The sequence below is a fragment of the Gossypium raimondii genome, chromosome 3 (assembly GCF_025698545.1).
Source record: "Gossypium raimondii isolate GPD5lz chromosome 3, ASM2569854v1, whole genome shotgun sequence".
NCBI classification, from domain to species: Eukaryota; Viridiplantae; Streptophyta; class Magnoliopsida; order Malvales; family Malvaceae; genus Gossypium; species Gossypium raimondii.
In genome coordinates this window covers 8,760,174-8,771,386 of record NC_068567.1, presented here as the reverse complement: position 1 = coordinate 8,771,386, position 11,213 = coordinate 8,760,174, and the positions used below count along the sequence as shown (strand labels likewise).

At 35.7% G+C, this 11,213-nt stretch overlaps 1 protein-coding gene across 1 annotated transcript; it reads right to left on the bottom strand.

The window, feature by feature from the left end:
* Window positions 1-1,504: 1,504 nt before the first annotated feature.
* Window positions 1,505-3,169, bottom strand: LOC105797020 (40S ribosomal protein S18). The gene is made up of 4 exons (XM_012626944.2): window positions 3,019-3,169; window positions 2,621-2,781; window positions 2,158-2,346; window positions 1,505-1,838 (listed from the first exon to the last, which is right to left on the bottom strand). Exons 1-4 carry the CDS (start codon window positions 3,019-3,021, stop codon window positions 1,733-1,735), a joined length of 459 nt encoding a protein of 152 aa, XP_012482398.1. The 5' UTR covers window positions 3,022-3,169; the 3' UTR covers window positions 1,505-1,732.
* Between the last annotated feature and the right edge of the window lie 8,044 nt (window positions 3,170-11,213).

The following is an 11,213-nucleotide window of genomic DNA, read 5'->3' as shown; positions in this document are numbered from 1 at the left end:
CCATTGCCTCTAAGCTACGAGCACCTGTTATGTCGAACGAGTCATATGTCACCAGATCAACAGATGAACAAAATCGATACGTAATAGACAGAACTTTCATTGGCGTCGTTCCGAATATTTTACGCCTAATTCTTTTACGAAGTTCTATCAAAACTATGTTCTGGTTAAAAACCAGTCGCACTGTATTCTCCGATAAAAAAATAACACCGTTCTCGATGTGACGAACCTCACCATCATAGTAAATAACAGCACTAATGAGTTCACTCATCTTCAATTTTTATCCTTCTTAGTCTTTCTAACTTTTTTGCTGTAACTTATGCAATCTGAGAAAAAAATTTGGCTCATTTATAGCCTCAGGCCAAATAGGAACTCATCAGAGCAAAAGAGCGCCCACGTGGGAGCTTTTTCAAGATTTTTTCGACAAAGCATTCTACTTAAAGCGTTTTTGACACTATTTACTCAGAAACGTCTTCTCGAAATTATTTTTTCAGGAACTACTGTAGGAAAAAAGTATCCACGTGGGAGCTTCTTTCATTACTTTCGCTGACAATGCATCCTACTTAAAGCGTTTTTGACACTATTTTCTCAGAAACATCTTCTCAAAATTATTTTTTCAGTAACTTCTGTAGCAAAAAAGTGTCCACGTGGGAGCTTTTTTAAATTAACAAATAATTTAATTAAGTAACCCTAAACCCCAAATCCTAATTTATTTTAATTTTTCCTTAAAACCCTAAACACTAAACCCTAACCTAATTTTTTAAAAAATTATAATTAATTTACTCAAGTAACCCTAAACCCTAATTTATTTTATTTTTCTTAAAACCCGTAACACTAAACCCTAATCTAATTTTTAAAAAATTATAATTAATTTACTCAAGTAATCTTAAACCCTAATTTAATTGATTTTTCCTTAAAACCATAAATCTAATTTTAAAAAACCTTAAACCCTAATCTCTTATTTATTTAATTTTTTCTTTAAAACCCTAAACCCAATAACCCTAACGCAGAGACACGGAGAAAACACTTATTCAAGGAAGCGCTTTGTCCACGTGGACACAAAACGCGCCCTCAAAGACGCATTTTCTGTCCACGTGAACAAAGCGCTTCCTTGAAGAAACATTTTCCTGCTTTGTCACCTGATAACGCGTTAACGTGGACGCGTTTTTGGAAAAATAGGCCTATCCCGGTAATTAATTTTTTACTTGGCCCATTTCAATAATTTAAAAAAAAATAACTTTCATTGATATTTTGCCCAATTTCTTGAATATTTTAGGTCTTCACATTTCAGTCTGGTACCATCAATATGTCAGGCGGCAACGTCAAAACACCATAACAAATGCCTATTTTCAATTAATATTAAATAAAGATAATATATTTTCATATAAAAGGAATCATTTATAAATATGAGCACCCAACATGAACAACCATGTGATGTTAATACCCATATGTGAATAACCCAATCTGGTCATGGACGCCACCAATTCTTCAGGACTTGGACTTGAGGTGAAGAAAACATGTGTAATCTTTATCTATCAAAGCAGGTATCCTTAATGTCAATTGATAAAAAGATCAAACAATCGATTAAAAGAGAAACACTACTTGTCTGCAAGGTTTAAAAAACCAACTAAAACAACAAAACCAAATCCAAAATTTTGTCTTTGATGCAAACATCGCTTAAAAGCAAAGAAATAAATATCTGCCTCATCATACTATAGATTATGTTATGAAGAATTCAACGCTTCTTAGACACACCAACAGTCTTTCCTCGGCGACCGGTAGTCTTGGTGTGCTGACCACGTACACGAAGGCCCCAGTAGTGCCTCAGACCACGGTGGTTCCTGCATCACATTTTTACATCGATAGTTAGTTTAGTTGCCGTCCCATGCCCCAGTACCCCATAAAGTAACATCACAAATTTTTCATTTAACAATTTATCATGTATACTAACCAAACCAATATATGAACACATGATGTATTCAAATTTCTAAGCTCTGGTTATTGCAGCTATTTTCTCATCTTAATCATCAACAAACATCACCAATACAGCATAAGAACTTTGTAACACGAATTGGCCAAAGCAATTGTTCTTTTTAGGCATCGGATATACAAGGGCAAAAGCTAACTCTAGCACAGATCAACAGGAAAAAAGGAATTAACCTGATCTTCTTCAAGCGCTCCAAGTCATCTCTCAACTTCATGTCGAGAGCATTGGACACAACTTGGGAATACTTTCCATCCTTGTAATCCTTCTGCCTGTTCAAAAACCAATCTGGGATTTTAAACTGCCTCGGGTTCGCCACAATCGTCATGAGATTGTCCAATTCCTGTGCAGTCAATTCACCAGCCCTAATAACGACAAAATTAGCACCAAGAACCGAAAGCCATTCAGCAATTTAATTATACCAAAGCCTACACTCTTACTCTACATATATACATAATTCGAACCTGGAAGAATACTCGATCTAAGTAACATTCGAATCAATGCAAAAACTATTGGGATCGAATCATATATCATTGCCTAAACTTTGTACCATAAATCATCTTATTCAAAATTAAGGACTATAATGGATATATAAACAGTATTTCATTGTACATGCAAATTTGAAAGATAAAAGCAAACCTCTTGTTCATGTCTACATCGGCTTTCTTGCAAACAATGTTGGCGAAACGCCTTCCGATACCCTTGATGGAGGTCAAAGCAAACATAATCTTCTGCTTTCCATCAACGTTGGTGTTTAGGACACGCAAAATGTGCTGAAAATCTTCGTTGGCCACCAGAGACTACACACATAAAACATTAAAATGAGGTTAAAAGCAACAATCTTTGGGAAGAAAATATAAACCACAATTCAAATAAGGTAAATCCCAGTTTACAAACGCTCATAACAACCCCTTTCTAGTTAGTCGGATCAAGAAACAAAGCATGTTAAAACTACAGGAAGAGATGAAGTAATGAATTGATGAGAAGAGAGTTGTGAATATTGGGGATTCGGATGCAAAAGATGGATTTGTAATTACCATTTTTACGGGGGAAAAAGGAGATTCGGCGGAGAGAAGGGGCTCTGGGGTGACAGATGAGCTTTTGAAGTATACCAATGGAGGCCAAGCTAGAGGCTAGGGTTTCTTCTAACAAATTATATATTGATTGCGGTAGGGCTTTTAGGGTTGGGTTTTTGGGCTAAAACCCAAAATCATTCTTTTACTTTTGGACAACCAATATAAATATCAATATCCATATCCATATACTTCAAAATAATAATATTATTATAATTATTATAATTTAAATATTATTTATTTATTTATTTATTTAAGTGAATAATTTTTAAATGGTAGTTATTTATTTCTTTTATACACAAAATTATAGTTATTTAGTATTAAATATAAAAGAAAAAGTTGAACCGAAAAATATATAAAAGAATAAGTATCTAAGTGGTAATTATTCCTTTAAAAGTAATCCCTAAATGACTTATTTGATAAATGTGTTAGAATCAAATTTTAATTTTTGGTAATTATTTTAAAAAGAATTGATAATTTTAGTATGGAATATAGTTTAGTCAATTTTTCTATTCAAAAGAAAATAATTTGACTAAATTTTGAAAGTTAAAGGACTAAAATGATTAAAAAAAAGAATAAAAATTAAAGTGACAAAATGATTAAACATTAAGGACTAAATTTATCATAATGTCAAAAAAAATTTTTGAGTAGAATGTAAATATATTTTTTTAATTCATTGCCTCCCTTACCATATGGCTAAATTTCACCTGGCAGGGCCTTCAACAAAGAGACTTAATGCTTGATCAACTGAGTTACCAGCGACTAATTTCAAAGCCTTGATGCAATCCATTTTCACTTCTACGTTACGGTAGCCTCTATTCCGTGCAATGATCAAAGCATCAGAATTGCTCCACAATTCTGCCTGCAACACCGAGCAGACCCCAATATGCATCCGTAGCCTAGCAACTAGTAGTTCCCTTTCTCATTACGTAACACCCATCAGCCTTAACCTCCTCATCGTTATTGACTTTAATCCAACCAGATGGTTGGGGAATCCATTTAACACCTCGAGGTAACCCAGTTGCCTGGACCAAATTTATGTGTTTCTCCAAATGAATATATTTTTCATTGCCAAATGCATCCTTCAACGATACAGTTACCATTTCTGAGAAGCATCTTATTCCGTGACTTCCAAATTGTACAGCATAAAAGACCAAAGAATGTCTTCCGTTTGGTTTCTTGCACATCCGTGTCCCCATTATCAACAATATTATGCAGTAGCCAAATAATCAGATCCAAGATGAAAAAGAGACTTTGGAGTTGACTAGGAACTGCCATTTGACTATATATACTTTGTGCAAAAGGCAGTCTCTTAGCACATGTAATGAGGTCTCCTGAGAACATCCACAAAAGGGACATGTCATATCATTTGCCATCCTCCTTTGACAACGCTCACTGTTTGTTAGCAGGCTTCCTTTGATGGTTATACAAACAAACTGCCTCACGCGTCGAGGCAATTTTGTTTTCCAAAGTCTCGACCACATATGGTCATTTGCCTCCCATTTATCTCTGGACAAAGTGTTGTAGGCCTCTTTCAACGTATACCGTCCAGATTTAGAATCACCCCATAAAAGCATATCATAGCCAAGGCTAACAGCAGATGGTTGAACCGCCACGATTCTCAAGATTATATCTGGTTGCAACATAGGTGCGAAACGGGACCAGTCCCAGTTACCAAATTGATCGATCATATCTCCTACTTTAATATTTGCCATATCCTCGTTGAAATAGAGACCATGACTCTTCAGAATTCCACTACCTGGCGGTTACGGCTTGGACCATCTCCAAGAGACCAATAAATGTTCTCACGAAGACATCTCCGTACATTAGAAAATGAGCGCCAAATAGAAGAGCAGGCAGTTGGACTAATACTCTCAAGGCACCCCTCGCATAGTTTATTCTTAGTGTGTAAAACCCTAACCCAAAGCGCCTCATTGTTCACCACTAACTGGAAACCCAGCTTTAATAAAAATGACTTGTTCTGATCGACTAGCCTTCTCATATCCAAACCTTCATTTTCAATAGGTTGCAACAGCTCACTCACTTCACAAGAGCTGGTTTTTTAACTGTATCCATTGAACCCCAGATAAATCTACGAGCTATTCGTTCCATCTCCTACCAAACACCAATTGGAAAAGCTAGTGACTGCATGAAAAAACTGGGTATAGATAGCAAAACAGATTTCACCAATGTGATTCTCCCTGTTAACGACAGCAGTTTGCCATTCAAACAACTTAGTTTGCTTTGCACCCTTTCAATTATAAATTGGAAAGTTCCTCTATCACTCTTTTGTGTAGGATCGGGACTCCAAGATACTTCCCTAACTCCTCACCTTGTTGAAACATTCCAACGAGTCATCCACATTAAAAGAAAAATAGATATTTGTTTTGGTCGCATTAACCTTATGCCCTCTCGGCACAAAAAAGTTTAACGTTATGCCCGAAGTACCTTCCGAACTGACTCAAAATTCGTAAGACAACATCAGCTTGCTCCAAGTCTACATTGCAAAAAAGAAACAAATCATCAGCAAAAAAGAGGTGCGAGAACAACTAACCATGTCTCACCAACTTCACCAGTTGTCATTCCCCATCAGCCACTTCAATACTATGAGCAAGTTTCTCCATAACAATTACAAAAAAATAAGGTGATAATGGATCACCTTGTAAAATGCCCCTAGGTGGTTTGAATTCCTCCATCAGTTGAAGTTGAAATGCAATGCACAATAATGATCACCAAATTAATGGGAAGGTCTGCATCAACTAGTGAATCTTTAATGAAGCCCCACATAAGTATTCTCTAAATCAACCTTAATTGTCATCCTGCCTTTCATTTCGGGTTTTTATAAAGTGGATCACTTCTTGACCAATGATAATATTATCACAAATGTTTTGTCCAACCCCTAAGTTGAAGCTCACTTGTTTCGATGAGATTATCTTTGACAAAATGGGCATCAATTTATAAGCAATTAGCTTAATAACAACTTTGTAAAGTACTGTGCACACAAGCTAATTGACAGAAATTGAGCAAGACATTGAAGATTTGGCACTTTTGAAATCAACACAATTAGTGTCTTGTCAAAAGCCAACTCCAAGTTGTCACCAATAGAAACACCTCTAACCATCTCATGTTAGAATAAGATTTAGTATATCTTCTTTCTATAAGATTTAGTATTTACGAGTATAATATATTTAGCATTTATTAGCATAATATATTTGACTTTGATTAGAATAAGATTTTTTCAACCTATAAATAGATGTAGCCGAAACTCCTCTTATAATCATTCGAATTTGACATAGTGAATTTTATTCTCCTTTTGGTTTTTTTCTGAAAGGGTTTCCACGTAAAAATCTGTGTGTTCTTTATTTTTATTTCTCTTTTCTTTGCAATATATTATCATTACCGACATTCTATTTTCTCAAAATGGTATCCGAGCTTCCGGGTTGTTCATCTCAGTCACGGTAATGACGCCTTTGAAGTATGAAATTCCGCTGTTGGATCGCAATACCAGATTTGCGTTGTGGCAGATTAAGATGCAAGTAGTTCTTGCGCACATGGATCTGGAAGATGCCCTGCTAGGGATAGATAAGATGCATTCAACATTAACAGATGAAGAGAAGAAATGTAAGGATCGAAAGGCATTAACACAATTACATCTGCATTTTTCTAACGAAATTTTGCAGGATGTGATGAAGGAGAAGACAGCCGCTGCATTATGGAAGAGGCTGGAACAAATATGTATGTCGAAAAATCTAACCAGCAAGTTGCATATGAAGTAGGGTCTTTATGTTTATCGTTTGGAGGAAGGTGTGTCTGTGAACAAACACTTAACAATGTTTAAAGAAATTTTCTCAAACTTGGAGATCATGGAGGTTCAATATGATACGGAAGATCTAGGGTTGGTTCTACTTTGTTCGTTGCCCCCGTCTTATTCGACCTTTAGAGACACAATTTTATATAGTCACAAGTCTCTCACAATTGATGAGGTTTATGATTCTTTGACCTTGTATGATAAGATAAAGCATATTATGGTTAACCCCAACTCTAAAGGAGAGAGTATCATTGTTTGTGGGAGACAAGAACGGAATGCTGATGATGATCGTGGAAGAACACAGAAACAGAATCCTAGCGGTAAATCTAAGGGTAGATCAAAGTCTTCAAACAGAGGTAAAACTTGTAACTTCTGCAAGAAGAAAGGGCACATTCAATCTGAGTGCTATAAGCTACAGAACAAGATCAAAAAGGAAGCTACGAATCAAAAGGGAAAACAACTAGAAAATTTAAGTGAAGCTGATGTTGTAAAAGACTACAGTGACGGTGAACTTCTAGTCGCTTCTATCAATAATTTTAAAGTAAGCGAGGAGTGGATCTTTGATTTGAGTTGCACCTTCCACATGAGTCCCAATTGAGATTGGTTTACAACTTACGAAATAGTGTCTGAAGGTGTTGTTTTGATGGGAAATAATGCTTCGTGTAAAATTACAGGTGTTGGAACAATTAAAGTTAAGATGTTTGACGGAGTTGTCAGAACACTTAGTGACATGCGACATGTTCCAGAATTGAAGAGAAATTTAATTTCGTTAAGCACTCTTGATTCAAAAGGGTAGAGATACACAGCTGAAAGTGGGGTTTTAAAGATTTACAAAAGCTCTCTCGTTGTGATGAAAGGGTAGAGAAATACTGTCAAGTTATATGTTTTCCAAGATTCTATTGTTACTGGTGATGCAGTTGTCGCTTCCTCTTCCTTGTCAGATGATGATATTACTAAACTTTGGCATATGCGCCTAGGGCATATGAGTGAGAATGACATGACAGAATTGAGCAAAATAGGACTTCTTGATGGGCAAGGAATTTGCAAACTAAAGTTTTGTGAGCACTACGTTTTTGGGAAGCAAAAGAGAGTTTGATTCACTAGAGAAATCCATAACACGAAGGGAACGTTGGAGTATATTCATCCTGACCTGTGGTGGCCATTCAAAGTGCCTTCGAGAGGTGGAGCTAATTATATGCTAACTTTTATTGATGATTTTTCCAGAAAAGTTTAGGCGTACAGACAATGGCTTAGAGTTATGTCTAATGAGTTTAATAAACTGTGCAAGTTAGAAGGGATCGTGAGAAACTTGACAGTTCGTCATACTCCACAGCAAAACGGCATTGCAGAACGAATGAACAGAATGATCATGGAGAAGGTTCAGTGCATGTTGTCAAATGCCAATTTACCAAAGTCGTCTTGGGCCGAAGCAACCTCTACTGCATTTTTTTTATCAATCGATCTCCATCTGTTACCTTTGAGAAAAAGACTCCACAAGAGGTATGGTCTGGTAATCCTACTGACTATTCTGATTTAAAGATCTTTGGGTGTCTTGCATATGCTCATGTTGATAATGAAAAATTGGAAGCGAGATCCATTAAATGTGTTTTTCTTAATTATAAAGCTGGTGTAAAAGGGTATAAGTTATGATGTCCTGAAAATAAAAAAATTGTGATCAGCAGAGATGTTGTTTTTTATGAAACTGCTATGCCACCTAACTTATCTCTTAAAGACTCTTCCAATAAAGAAAATCAAAAGCAGGTGGAGCATCAGATTAATCCAGAATCTACAACAGAATCGACTCTTCAAGCCAGTACAAAAATTCAGAATAGAGTTGCTTCTTTACCAAAATACTCTATCGCCAAAAATAGAACTATAAGAGCAATTAAACCTCTAAAGAAGTATGCCGAGGCTGATCTAGTTGCTTATGCTTTAAATGTCACTGAAGATATAGATGCAAACCAAGAGCCATCTAATTATTCTGAGGCGGTTAGCTGTATAGACTCAGAAAAGTGGATGTTTGCTATGCAAGAAGAGATGGAATCACTCCACAAAAATAGAACACGAGATCTTGTGAAACTTCCTAAAGGTAAAAAGGTTGTTCGTTGTAAATGGGTGTTTAAAAAGAAAGAATAGACTCTAGGAGTTAAAGAACCCAGATATAAAGGAAGGCTTGTTGCAAAGGTTTACAGTCAAATTCCAAGAGTGGACTTAACAGATGTGTTCTCCCTAGTTGTGAAGTATAGTTTGATTCGAGCTTTGCTTAGTATTATGGCCATGCATGATTTAGAGCTTGAGCAGTTAGATGTAAAAACTACATTTTTGTATGGAGAACTTGATGAGGATATTTACATGCAACAACCAGAGGGTTTTACAGTTTTAGAAAAAGAGGACTATATTTGCTTGCTGGAAAAGTCCCTTTACGGTTTGAAACAGTTACCAAGACAATGGTACAAGAGGTTTGATTCCTTTATGACTTTTCATGATTTCAAAAGAAGTAGTTTTGACAGTTGTGTTTACTTTGTGTATCTACTCCTTTATGTTGATGACATGTTGATAGCAGCAAAAGATAAAGGAGAGATAAGAAAGGTCAAAGCCCAACTAAGTGAAGAATTTGAGATGAAATATTTGGGACCAGCAAAGAAGATACTTGGTATGGATATTCTCAGAGATAGAAAAGTAAGTAAATTGTACCTAAGTCAGAAGGGGTGCATTGAGAAAGTTCTTTTCAAGTTCAATATGCAGAGTGCTAAGCCTGTTAGTACTCTTTTAGCAGCCCATTTCAAATTTTCATCTACTTTGTCTCTATAATCATATGATGAGATTGAGTACATGTCACATGTTTCATACTCTAGTGTAGTGGGATCTCTCATGTATGCTATGGTTTGTTCACGTCCAGATTTATCATATGCAGTCAGTGCGGTTAGCAGATACATGGTGAATCTCGGTAAAAAATATTGGAAAGCAGTTCAGTAGATTTTAAGATACTTACGAGGTACTACTGATGTTTGCTTATAGTTTGGAAGAACTAGAGATGGAGTCATTGGGTATGTTTATGTTGATTTTTCTGGAGACCTTGATAAAAGAAGACCTCTCACAGGTTATGTCTTTACAATTGGAGGTTGTGCAATTAGTTAAAAAGCCACTTTGCAAACTACAGTCACTTTGTCTATCACTGAAGCTGAGTACATGGCGATTACTGAGGCTTGTAAAGAAGCTATTTGGTTGAAGGGACTCTGTAGTGAACTCAATGAAGACCTTAAAATCAGTACAGTATTTTCTGATAGTCAGAATGCCATATTCCTTACAAAAGATCAAATGTTTCATGAGAGAACAAAACACATTGATGTTCGGTACATTTTTTTTCTTGATACTATTGCTCGTGGTGATATTGTTATGAGCAAAATTAGTAATCATGAAAATCCTGCAGATATGATGACTAAGTCACTTCCTATAACCAAGTTTGAGTATTGCTTAGACTTGGTTAGTGTTCATTGTTGAAGTTAAACCCTTAAAGGGTTTTATCGAGAGGTGAAAAACTTGTTCGTTAAGAATTCGTGTCAATGTGGAGATTGTTAGAGTTGTATGACCCAAATTCTAAGAGATTTCTTGCAAGTCAAGTTAAACAAAATATATCTTCTTTCTAGAAGATTTAGTATTTATGAGTATAATATATTTAGCATTTATTAGCATAATATATTTGACTTTGATTAGAATTAGGTTTTTTCAACCTATAAATAGATGTAGTCGAAACTCCTCTTTTAATCATTCGAATTTGACATAGTGAATTTTCTTCTCCTCTATCTGTGGTTTTTTCCCCGAAAGAGTTTCCACGTAAAAATATGTTTGTTTTTTATTTTTATTTCTCTTTTCTTTACGATATATTGTCATTACCGACGTTCTAATTTTACATCTCACAGATTGAATTCCCAACTGTATCCTATTGACTCTAGGAGAACATGGCATGGTATCCGTCAACTCTCAGAGCCTTCAATGGAGCCATATTAAACAAAGCTTGCTTGACTTCCACATTTGAGGCCTCCTTATGTATCTAGGTTAAGTCAATCATATGAATTGTTGGAATCTTACCTTTTATTGGAAATTGATTCGAATAATCACCATCTACCATATAGAGAGCTTGGAAAACGGAAATTGCTTCACCTTTTAGAACCAATTCATCAAAGCACCACTCCGCACTGCTCAATTTTAGTGCCAAAATTCTATCATGGTCCCTCTAAGTTACGCATTAAATTAAAAGTTCATCAAATTTGTTAATTTTGTACTCTAGAAAATAAGTTTACTTGAAACGCAGTTTTGGATGGGGTTGAAGCATTTCTGGGTCACGAGATCT

Bases quoted from the DNA above. Each gene is read 5' to 3' on its own strand.
- LOC105797020 (XM_012626944.2), bottom strand. The intron at 2,347-2,620 runs GTTTGCTTTTAT...TGTCGTTATTAG, and splicing joins GATGTAGACATGAACAAGAG to GGCTGGTGAATTGACTGCAC. The intron at 1,839-2,157 runs GTTAATTCCTTT...AATGTGATGCAG, and splicing joins GAGCGCTTGAAGAAGATCAG to GAACCACCGTGGTCTGAGGC.